At 51.9% G+C, this 11,368-nt stretch overlaps 6 protein-coding genes across 6 annotated transcripts; 3 read left to right on the forward strand and 3 right to left on the reverse strand.

Moving 5' to 3' along the window:
* Positions 1-44: 44 nt before the first annotated feature.
* TRV_00706 (uncharacterized protein) lies at positions 45-221 on the forward strand (the record flags this gene model as incomplete). Its single annotated transcript, XM_003025081.1, has 1 exon — positions 45-221. One exon carries the CDS (start codon positions 45-47, stop codon positions 219-221), a length of 177 nt encoding a protein of 58 aa, XP_003025127.1.
* A 624-nt stretch (positions 222-845) lies between these two features.
* Positions 846-3,483, reverse strand: TRV_00707 (MHYT domain signaling protein, putative; the record flags this gene model as incomplete). Its single annotated transcript, XM_003025082.1, has 4 exons — positions 846-2,318; positions 2,408-2,593; positions 2,669-3,233; positions 3,326-3,483. The coding sequence occupies 4 exons, from the start codon at positions 3,481-3,483 to the stop codon at positions 846-848; spliced, it is 2,382 nt and encodes a 793-aa protein (XP_003025128.1).
* Positions 3,484-3,954: 471 nt separating this feature from the next.
* Positions 3,955-4,161, forward strand: TRV_00708 (uncharacterized protein; the record flags this gene model as incomplete). Its single annotated transcript, XM_003025083.1, has 1 exon — positions 3,955-4,161. The coding sequence occupies one exon, from the start codon at positions 3,955-3,957 to the stop codon at positions 4,159-4,161; it is 207 nt and encodes a 68-aa protein (XP_003025129.1).
* Positions 4,162-4,410: 249 nt separating this feature from the next.
* On the forward strand, positions 4,411-5,622 carry TRV_00709 (uncharacterized protein; the record flags this gene model as incomplete). Its single annotated transcript, XM_003025084.1, has 3 exons — positions 4,411-4,658; positions 4,843-5,263; positions 5,356-5,622. 3 exons carry the CDS (start codon positions 4,411-4,413, stop codon positions 5,620-5,622), a joined length of 936 nt encoding a protein of 311 aa, XP_003025130.1.
* Positions 5,623-5,751: 129 nt separating this feature from the next.
* TRV_00710 (uncharacterized protein) lies at positions 5,752-8,888 on the reverse strand (the record flags this gene model as incomplete). The annotated part of the gene is made up of 5 exons (XM_003025085.1): positions 5,752-7,164; positions 7,356-8,060; positions 8,234-8,530; positions 8,610-8,729; positions 8,793-8,888. The coding sequence occupies 5 exons, from the start codon at positions 8,886-8,888 to the stop codon at positions 5,752-5,754; spliced, it is 2,631 nt and encodes an 876-aa protein (XP_003025131.1).
* A 961-nt stretch (positions 8,889-9,849) lies between these two features.
* Positions 9,850-11,333, reverse strand: TRV_00711 (uncharacterized protein; the record flags this gene model as incomplete). Its single annotated transcript, XM_003025086.1, has 2 exons — positions 9,850-10,746; positions 10,803-11,333. The coding sequence occupies 2 exons, from the start codon at positions 11,331-11,333 to the stop codon at positions 9,850-9,852; spliced, it is 1,428 nt and encodes a 475-aa protein (XP_003025132.1).
* Positions 11,334-11,368: the final 35 nt, after the last annotated feature.

Consider the following 11,368-nt stretch of genomic DNA (forward strand, 5'->3'; position numbering starts at 1 on the left):
TTTTTTTTTGTCGTCTCCCCGCCTGAGCATTGAGAGAGGTGGCCATGCTGACTGACTCTCTGAATGCAGGCGTCAAGTCGTTCGAGGTCAGCCTCGATGCGCAAACCGCCCAGGTCATTACCGAGCCCTCTGTTTCCTACGAGGATGTCCTGGCCGTCATCAAGAAGACCGGCAAGGCGGTCACCAAGGGCGAGGCCGACGGCGTCGAGATGGCTGTTTGAAGCCGTCCCCCAGGGCTGAAACATCTGGCCGCGGGGCAGGGCTGGCTGCAGCAGTGGGAGGGAAGTCTTCACGCCGTGCGTTGATTTACAGACTACCCAGGAACCTCGTCACAGTACGGAGTACTCAGCAGGCTTTTCCAAAACACGGATCTGCGTAGGGCCATCATCATACCGAGAATGCGCTGGGATGACGATGCGATATTTTCTTCTTCGTCGTCTTCCTTTATTTTTTAAATTAACGAGCATACGGAGAACTTTAGTTCTACCTTGCTGCTTTCTTTTTCCCTTGTCTTTTCTTTTTCTTCTTCGTTTCTTTTTAAGCCCTATATACAGAGAAGCTTGTAGCAACAAGGAAGGCCTGTCTCAAGATACGGAGCCCGTTAATCTACTGTAATCACACATGGAGAACGGAGAGGTGATATGCAGATGCATGACGATGCAGCCGAGAGGGGGCTCGGCTCTGTAGTCTCGGGTTCATTATATTAATATATATATATATATATATTCTTTATGTACATAGATGTATGTATACGTCTCTATGGCATCAACTGTGCCATCTAAATTAAAAATGTACAGTAGGAAAAGGGGAAGAAGGATCAACAAGTCAAGGAGCGGTCTCCGCAGCTAGCTGTTCCTGTCCTGCTCGGCAGCTGCCTTTCGGCAGATGGCACACAGCTCGTCGACAAAGGTTTCATTGTCGTCCTTGACGTAGCCTGCTTCAACGGTCGCCCCGACACTCTGCATCTCAAAGGCTCCCGCGCTGGACGGCTTTGGCTCCTCCTTCTGCGACACGTCCACTGTGATCTGGTTGCGGATCATGATGCCGCCGTTGGTGGGCCGCCAGGTATCTGACTGCCTGTTGCCTGAATGCCTGTTGCTCTTCTTCTGGTCGTCCCCCGGATGGATCAGGGAGTTGGCCCGTAGAGACATGGACTGAGCCGTCGAAGGGGGGATGGGCGATCTGCGGCCCTTGAGGTCGTCATCATACAAACAGTGTCCGAATTCGTCCCGTAGGTTATCCTGGAACACTGCGTGGTCCGGAATGCCTGGGTATACTTGCTGCTGCACGTTGAACAGCCGCAGAGGAGTAAGACGTAGATGTGGCGGTGTCGTCCGCGTCAGTAGCCCGTTTATGATGTGGAAGGAGAATGCTGTACACTGGCCTGTTGCCTCTGCGTGGCCCGGTGACCGGCAGGGGATGTTGATCTGTCGAGACGAGAACTTGGCCTGGCCAAACGTCGGGCTGTCGACCGAGGCAGAGAGATTCGATGCCGCGCCATATACGGCTTGGCAGAACGTCTGGGCCTCGGGGTCTTCGAAGCCGCCGTTTGCCTTGAGCCACTTCAAGCAGAGGGACAGCGGCCATCCATCCATCCGCGATAATATGTCTAGGTGTTGCTGTGTCACCGACTCGATGGGTAACCGCACATTGGGGAGCAGGTTTGGCGCGTCGTCGTATACAAGCACGTCAAAACCAGTCCAGACAGAAGGGTAGAGCGAGAATCCCACCAGGTAGACACCCGGATCGAGCATCTTCTCGGGCGCGGAGTAGTCTCTCATCCGCGTCAGGTTGTCCAGCATATCCCTCGGCTCTACCTGCATTAGTCTGGCCAGAGCACCGGAAATGTGATTGGGAGCAGCGAAACGGTACCCGCTCATAGAGAGGTCGATGGTCTCCTGCTTGCTGAGCTGGCGCACTATGAATATACACTGGCCCTTGCCTACTATGGTCGTTGGCGTGGGCGCAGCCTCAGGGTCACCAGCGCGGTATTTGCTGGGCTTTGTTGACTGGGTTCCGGTTAACACAACGTCATCATAGAGCACTCCCAGCTTCTCCAGCGGCAGATGCAGCTGGTCCGAGAGGCCCTGGGCGGCTATACAGAACAGCTGCTTGAAGATGAGTTCGAAGTTGATGTTGGTGTCGCCGGTGTCCGGGGTAGTGGTGGAGCCCGGGAAGTATTGCTTCATTGATTCATCAGACTTGATATTGTAGTTCATGCCTCGTATGAACTGTTTTAGATGCGCCCAGTTTCGGCTTGCTCTGAATGCCCAGAGGAATGCCGGATGCACTCTGTTAAATTCGTCATCCGCGAAGCTCTGGCAGAGAAGGTAACCTGGTCAGTAATGGACGGCAGAATTGCAGGCAGGTTAAGCTGGAAAAAAAAAAAAGTAAAGTGAAGACATACTCGTTCAACATAGTGATTGGTTATTTTATGAGTTGGGATGCTCCCGTCTGGGGCTACCATGACACTTCCAGAGGAATCGAAGTAGGCACAGGCAAGGGAGAGCTGCTGGACTCTCTTTGCCATTCTCTTGCGCTGGCGACCAGCAACCACGGCCAGACAGATCAGGAAAAAGCACGAGCTTAGTGACTATACACACGTCGTTAGTAAATGATATACAAATACAGGTCGAGCTGAGAGGAAGAACAAGTTTCAAACGCATACCAGTGTGCAGCAGATTATGACGGCCTGTGAGGAGGAGAAGAGCTGTACACTTGTACCGTCAGCATTCGACACTCGATAGATGGTCCCAACGGCGGCAGTCCAATGCATGCCAGACACGGCGCTGGCCAGAATCAGCGCGCAGAAGAGCCGTTTCCACCAATTGTCTGTCCATGACGCCCTGAGTCTGAAGAACACTCCCAGGGCAGTGATACTGGCGCAGATGGCAATGACAGCTGCACCGACAACGTTTCCAACATGGTAGGTGCACGAGTAGTTTGCGATTCCAAGCTGGCCGACGTAGTGCATGCCACAGACAGCCAGTCCTGTCAGGGTCCCGGTGGCGATGATGTACCAGTAGCCGGCCCGTTCACTGGCGCCGATGAAGTAGAAGGCGAACAAAAGCACAACTATCGGCAGGAAGAAGGAGGTCACAGTGAAGGAGGAGGAGTACGATATCTGGTACTGCAGGTCGCCCCTATGCAGCCGGATGGCGCAGTTTCCGATGAAGTGCATGCACCATATCCCAATGCCTCCCATGCACACGGCAGCAGTGATGAGCAGGTACCTAGAGAGATCATAGCGGTTTTAGCAATTGCAGTGCCAATTCAGGTAGTCCTCCTCGCTCCAGCAGGAGAAATGACAATTGACGAGGCTTACCAGTTATAGAGCCCGATACGAGCTGTCCGCCGATGCAGCAGCTCGAGACATGTCGCACAGCCAACGAAGCTCACAATGTACGATAAGAAGATAAACTCGGGATGGAAGGATTGGTATACAACCACCAGCGACTCGAGGTCGGGCCCATGCCTAACCATGGCTGGAAGAGTATGTAGATAGCAGATATAGATATGGATATATAGATATATATAGATATATATAGATATATGAGAAGGATGGACTGCACAATGGCCAGAGAAGAGTGAGAAAAAGCCTTCGGAGGATGGATATTCAGGCCGGTCAGGGGTGCGTCATAAGAAGCATGTTATATGCCAATATGGATATCGTCTTAAGAATAATGGCAGTTTAAGGAGGAGGGAGAGGTCAAATCTGGAGATATATCTTTCTTATGCCAACCCACGACCCCGTCCCAAGAAACGAAAAGCAAGCTCTAGAACCAGGCGATCGAACCTGTACCTCTATCTCAGCAGTCTCTGCAATCTCTGCAGCTTCTCTGGCTCTTGCGGCTATTGGCAGTGGGACGGAAGCGGAGAGGATCCAACGCAGTTTCAGTCGGAGTTTTTGGATGTCTGGTTCGGCTAAGAAGCTCAACTCCACGATCGAAGAGGATGGCGGTTCTTCTGAAACGATACCGCGCAGGACCCAAGCTCGCCCCCCGCCAGTCCTTGGAGACAGATAGGAGAGAGGAACAAGAGGCAGAAGAGAGAGATGCACAGGAGGGTGGGCAGCGAAAAGAAGAAGAAGAAGAAGAAAGACAAAAGCCAGAGGGGCGGGCCGGATGGAACCAGGGTATGCAAGTAAGTCTTGCTCGGTAGCAAGCTTGGGATGACTATAGTTGAACCGATGAATGGACACAACTCCCTCGCAGCGAGCAGGGATGGATCGAGATTGGAGGAGACTGTTGAGAGAGCTCCGTCCCAGGCCCAGAGTCCCTGCATCCCAGAAGCAGATCGTATCTGACGTTTTCTCTCTCTTGTCTTGTCTTGTCTAATATTAATGTACTCCGTAAGTATGTTGTCGTCTGTCCTTGTTCGGTCTCTGGTTCGTCGCCTTTTCTCTGCCTCATGGCTCTCAACGCTGGCTCACGGCTCACGGCTCATGGCTTGACGTCTCCATCGCGGCCACAAGAGACAGAAAAGAGCAACATCCCCGTCCAGCGGACTCGGGGCAAACATCCCAATCCGACCGACAGCCAGAGAGGAGCAGCTCCAGCGCAGAAGAGAAGCTCCACCCCCCGTCGCTCGTTGCGTGCATATCCCATGAAGACGACCGGCGACGACGACGACGCCGCCGCCGCCGGCCCAGGAGAAGCGTTGGTTGAATCAATGAGATAGTCGCCTCGAGAAGGGCTCCCCCCTCCTCCCCTCCACCGCAACAGGGTCTTTTCTCGGCCCTGGTTCGCCTGTCTGGTGGCGCGGTGGGGAGGATCCATGGGAAGTCTCGCGCTTGTCAGGATGAGCCCTGGCGCAAGGGCGGAGACGGTGGTCCCCTGGCAGCGAAGCGAAGCTTTTTGCAGAGGGCGTTGGAACGAACGTTGAAGGATTGCGCGCGAAGCAAAGCTCGAGACGAGACGCAAAGACGAGGACAAGGTACCGAGGGCGACAGCGAACCGACGGCGTTGGCGTTGGCGTTGGCGTTGGCGATGGCGATGGCGATGGCGATGGCGATGGCGAGCCAAACGACGTCAACGGCGGGCGCTGGCGACTGGGCGCTGCGCTGGAGCTGGGCGATGCAGCCGTTCACCCGTCGCTGGCGATGGCTCTTCTGCCCTCTCGTCGCGCTGCCGGGCTGGCTGGCTGGCTGCCCTCGTATCGCTGCCAACATCCTGCTCACTCTGGGCTTTTTTTCGCTGTCCTTCGTCTCTCTCGTGTCTCGTCGGAGTATCTAGTCGCTGAGTGGCGAGCTGAGCAGGTCGAGGTCAGCGACCTCCCCCCCCCACCGGTCTGTCTCACATGCCGGCCGCGATCGATCCAGGCTGGCGGGCGGTGCTGCCATTTGTTACTTGCCAGCGAAGGCCCCCTGTCCTGGCCCTGTTCCTCGGACTGGGGGCTGCGTTGTCGCTGGGAGATTTGACAGCTCGTATCGCGAGATTTGAGAAGATCGGCTTCTGGTTCTTTTGTTTGTTGAGTTCACTGGTTACTCTCTCGCAGTTCATGCAGCCAGACGCCACGGCCCAACCTTGGTCGAACCGGCAGCGACGGCTCGTCTCATACAGGGAGTCCAGCAGCAGTGATGATGATCTTGAGGATGATGATGATGATGACGTATTTATGTAAAAAAAAAGGAGGGATATCGATATATACACGCTCCCGCATGAAAACGCCGTGCGCTCACTCAATACAACCAAAAACATACAAGCCACCCACCCCCGTCATGCATGTGCGGACTACCGCGACTAAGTACTGCTATAGGAACGGCCGGTGAGTGTATGGCTGCTGGCTGCGGATGGGGCCGTTTGAAGGGCCCAGCTCGGGCGCGGTCCAGGTGCGAGTGAGCGTAGAGGTCATGGCCGACGACTCGGAGCTGCGTATCGACGTCGGCGGTGGAGGAGAGCGATAAGACCGGAAAGCGGAGGCAGCACTAGGATAGGAGGACCCAGCTGCTGCTGTTGGCTCTGGCGCTGGCCTGGGTGGCCGATCACCGTCCACTATATATGTATAAGGCTGTTTCTCGACATAGGCATAGCCATAGCGGTTGGTGCTACTGTCGCCCTGCGTGAGAGCAGGCTCCCGGTTTTCCACAGGTGTCATCCCTGCTGGATGATGATGGCGATGATGATGATGATGCCGGCCATCCTCCATCTGAGTCTGCTTTATCTTTACAAGATATAACTTGGTCAGCACGGATATTACAAGGGACACAAGACAGGGAGGATCAAAGAGAAAAGAGTATCGTAGGGAAGATCTCCAGAGGGTGGAATAGAAAGAAAGGTAGATCAATAAGGAGGAGTCAGGTCGTCTCGCTTCTTCATTTGACTGTCCCTTGTAATTACATACCACAGAAGTCCGAGTTTCCACAGGTCGATCATATACGCGAACCTGTGCCAAACGTTTGTCGGTATCTGTAGGATAGGCGACCAGACGGGGATTCAGGCTATGTCTCTGTCGGATCACTATTGCTGGGTTGTCAGGGTACGGATACCGTGAAGCTATCCTTCTTGGTGCATCTGCTGGGTTAGCCACAGCCATAGCTGACTGGTGAGAGGACGATGATACTACGCCTCGCTCCCTGTTGTGATGCTCTCCCACATGGTGGTGGACGTATCGCTGCTCAGGGTTGGCCTGACCAGGCTGGGCTACTCGCACAACCCTCGGCCTATCCAGTAACGGAGAGCGTGTCATGTTCTCTAAGCTTTGTAGCGGTTGGGACTGCGGGTGTTGGTGGAGCTGGCCTCCAGATAAGGGACTCCAGGATGGATCATCCAGATGGGATACATGGTTATTGTAGGACGGTATTTCATTCCGTACAGTGGCGGGCAGCAGTCTTTGGGGAGTGCCAACGACACGAGAATACCTGGAGCCATCCCAGTGTCTTTCCTGCTGCCTTGCATGTTTGTCTAATTGCGAGGGAGGAGGTCCGTTCTCAGTGGGTCTCATATGCTGGGATGCTGGAGAGCCGGGCATCATCATTGTCAACCTTGGGCTGTTTCTTGGGATGCTATCCGGCCTCTCCGGCCGGCTGATCGGAGCCATCGGGCTCTCGATCGATGGAATAATGGGGTAATCTCGGGACTCAAGACGGGACCCCGTTTGGGACTGGGGAGGCGCCGACGACAGCCCAGAGTGAGCAAGCCCAGATGGAGGATAGCTGAGTCTCGCCTGCATACGGTTCGCTCTCTGTAGGTTAGAAGACGCACCAGGGCTTTGTCTGTAATCATAGCCTATTTGAGGCCGTTCAGTGGCTGACGGGAAAGGGGAATGGTCAGGAAGTTGGCGGTGCCGCTGCCGCTACCGTTAGTTCTGCACACTACAAAATAAATATACACTGCAAGCATTTTGAAGATCCTTACCTCAGGCTCTGTGTCTTTCAAAGCCGTGATCCTTCTTGGCGTGTATGGGTTGGCAAGTTGGGCATGATCTGTAATAACATCTCTCCTGGTTCTACTATCAGTAGCTCTTATAACTGAACAATCCATAGATGGCGATAGCCGAACTCGGTGGTCTTCCCCCCTGCTGGGGAATCCCTGCCGTGGTTCGGCTTGTGAGTATCGTGGAGAGCGTTGTTCTGGCACAGCAGGGGTAGTAACAGCTCCGTTTACAAGATGGCTATACCGAGTTCTTGCTCGGTCCCATGCCTCATACCTGCGGAACCCTCTGTGGTCATTGGTTCTCCGTTCAGAATGTTGGCTAGGGGTATCAATAGTGATCACGCTGGGAGTAGACGGGTTCTGTTTGGAATTCTGTGGGGCGAAAGAACGGGTAACAAAATGGCTATCCCTCGGAGTTCCATAATTGAGTGGAATCTGCCTCTCTGTGGTATTCCTGGAAACTAGCTCCATGCTTTCTCTAGGGATATCATGATGAGGGCGAGGTTGTGGAGGTGGCAGTGGTAATTCCACCGCCTGCTCTTCACCATCTCGTTCATCGTCTTCATCGTCAGATATAACGATGACTTCACGGAAAACATCTTCAAGTACAGTTGTACCGTTTTCATCATCGCCTCGCCACAGGACCAGTTTAGCAAGGGTGGGTTCTTCGACCGACGCTCTGGCTTCCTGAAAGGAGGTCATTTTTAGTAACCGGTCATAGCTAGTGTAGATATGGCGAATATGAGCCACTACTGCTAGCTGAGCCCGGCGTGCTAACGGAAGCTCGGTTGCTGTCCCAACTCTACGTTTTCCCTAAACATTACAGTTAGCAACGAACGCAAGCGTGATGGCTGGCGTACCTTTTTAAAAGCTGTTTTTACAATCTGGTTCAGGTCTTTGGTAGGGATGTTAGGGAACAAATCTTTAATTGCGTCCCTCGCCTCTGCGTTGATGGTTTCCTGTGACTGCTCCGAGCTTGCACTTTTGTTACCTTGGATCTGCACAGGGCGCTGGTTTTGATACGCTACCACTCTCCCGCTGGATGAGAGGAAAAACCCCCGTTCCATGCATATTGAAGCCACCACAACACTAGGGAAATGATAACCAATCCTATGGACATGTTGAGAAAGATCGTGCACTCGTTGATGGGGGGTTGTCTAAAAACAACAATTGCAATCTGTCAGCAGCCAGGTATATATAACGGAGTGAAATTTCTTCCAAAGAAAGAGCACGAACCGAGACGGTGTAAACTTTGTATCCATCCTTCCGGCACAACTCCTTGCACCCGTTAGTGAACTCCGGGTTTCCTGCTGGAATAAACGTGTATCCTGGAGGCGGTTTGGTCTCAAAAGAAATCTACCATTCACTTAGAACCGGCTATACGGGGCGCTCAGAGCACTAGGAGTAGACAGCACATACCGCAATGCGGAGTTTCTTCTTCTCTTGCGTGATACTTTCCAAAATGATCTTGTGCTTGCGCACGGCGGCCTTGGGAAACGTTTGACGAGGGCGCATAATCCCCCTAGCCGCCGTCGAGCGGCATGGTATCCGAGTCATCGCTAAAATATATGTTCCCTAAAAGGTCAACTAGTCATGGCATATGCCTTTTTGTAAAAAAAAAAAAAAAACAAAAAGAGGGAACCAAAGGAGTGACAATAGTAATGTCAAGCTACCACTTCCGGCTTCTGTTCTCTTTTCTTTTATATTCATCAAAATATGATGTGAAACAGTGGCCGGATGGCCTGCTAAGGTGGAGAAGTAATTGCAAGGAGCGGATATGATGGTTTGTCCCAGGCCAGGAAACGATATCATCATCCAGGCGTCTTGCAGGTAGTCACAGTGTGGAAGGAAGCCCGTATGTTCTATTTAGGGCTGCTGTCCTTCAAACACGGCTGTAGAAAGCAGGCAAAGTCAGGACGCAAGAGCTCAAGAAATTTCCATTTTTACAGAAATTTGGCCTTGACCAGCTGCAGCAACGACATCATGGGCTCGTTTTTGCGAGTGTTGGGTTCTCCCTTGTCTCTCTCTTTCAGTCCCTCAAGTCGCTTGTCGTTGTTGTTTGTTGCTCGCGCTTTCGCTTCCCGCTCCTCGTGACCTCACCTGCCCAGGGCACCAAGATAGTCACGTGATAATATGAGTAAGCAGAGCATCGTGACTGGCTGGAGCTTCCTTCGGCTTGAGGCTGAACTAAGATACAGAGGTAGTTAGTTGTTGGACTGCTACAATTCAAGAGACGAGCTAGTTTATTATTATTCAAACTACTCTAACATCTGAACTCGATGGCTATTCCCAAGTTCAAACCAACCCGTCTATGTCCCCGTTAGATACTGTACGATGCGATCAACTTAGATAGCTGGTCGGCCTCTGTAGCATAGTCAATGGGTGTAGCCGCATAAACATTATACCGGGTTCTGCAGAGAGAAAGAACATATTGGCGTCAGCGTGAATGGTAGCGACAATGGGATACGGAGGGGTCTTACCGTTGTTGCTCTTGATAGGTATCCAGCTTTGCCCGGCACTTAAAGTTCCATGTGCAGTAGGTTGCGCCTTTGGTTATCTCATTTGCAGCTGCATCATCTTCCTCCTTGATTTTCATCAGCTCATCAGCAGTCATGCCAAATATCATCTGGCCGGCTTCATCGAAGCAGCTCAACCAGATTTGGCCAGTATGGTCACATGCGTTGAGTGAAAGTATGTAGCGATACTTGGGATTGGCGTACGATCTTTCGCATCGCTCACAGTGCCATTGGTCCAAGTCGCCTCTAGTCACCTTCTTATTCTTGCATGCCTCGTTCGGGCAGGCAGGGTAGCACAAGTTGTCCTTTACGTGGATCACAGTGGCCTTTAGTGAGAAGGCTTCAAAGCTATCTGCACTTGGAAGTTCTTCGTCTCGAATCTCAGAGATGGTTTTGAATGTGGGCCACGAGCCACTGCCGCCTCCAGTAGCTCCGGAGGAATAGGCGGTAAAGGAGTTTGACTTTCCTTGGGCATCATACCAGCCCTTCAATCTGTGTGCTTCTTCAATGTCAGGGTCAACTGTTACTGTGCCGGAGCTCAGTAGACTCAATGTGCGGCCTCCGAAATCAGATACTTTAACCCCTTTAAATGCAACAACGGACTCGGGAGGTGTGTCGAAGTTAGTGGCAGTATTTCCCCATACTGTAAGACGGACGGAAAATCCAGAATTATCAACAAGCGTAAGCTCCCGCTTGTCATATGGCTTTCCCGTAGTTTTAGAAGTCACTTGAGAAGTGGCATCAACGTCTTTCAATATTCCTAGTACGTCAATTGTCGTTCCCTTGTCAATTGACTGCAAATTTCCTAGGCTAGTAAAGTTGAAGCGAATCTGTGGAACATCATTTTGATCTTCGGCCTAATTCTAAAAATTAGAGAATTCTTAGTTTAAGCATGGGATATGCGCTTGCTTACCTTTTCAACAACTGTGTCCCTATCGAAAGTGAGTTCATAGTCGTTGTTCACGTTACTAAATTCTTTCTTTGCCATCTTCACTGTGCAAGGGCTCGAGATATAGTAAACAGCGCCTTCTTCAAAGATAGGGTAGAGTAAATCACACTGATCTTTGAAGGCAGTAGCCCTGATTTCACCACTGTCATCCAGTAGATTGACACTGAAAAGCTTTCCTTCTCCAAAAGTGTTTTTCCATGTCTTGATGTTAGATTTGTGCGTACAACGAGCTTTGATAGTCCACCTATTGTTAGCAAAAGGGGACAAGGCCTCAATAGAGAATATATTTGCATTGGAGGCCATGCCGGATGGCCGAGACCGCTGAGCATTTTGAAAGTGTTGTGGAGGATTGTGCGGCTGTGGTGCGTTATAGAATTCGTTACTGGAAAGAGTGGTAGATTGGCCTCCCATCTCATCTCCAGACTTGGGTTCTAAAGGTTTTGGATCTCCAATTCTTTCCGCTTCGCCTAGAGCACTGAGGACTTCGAGGCCCATGATTATGAGAAGACTACAAGTGATTCAGTTATACG

This window comes from Trichophyton verrucosum, assembly GCF_000151505.1.
Source record: "Trichophyton verrucosum HKI 0517 chromosome Unknown contig00079_25.r1.exp, whole genome shotgun sequence".
Lineage (NCBI taxonomy): Eukaryota > Fungi > Ascomycota > Eurotiomycetes > Onygenales > Arthrodermataceae > Trichophyton > Trichophyton verrucosum.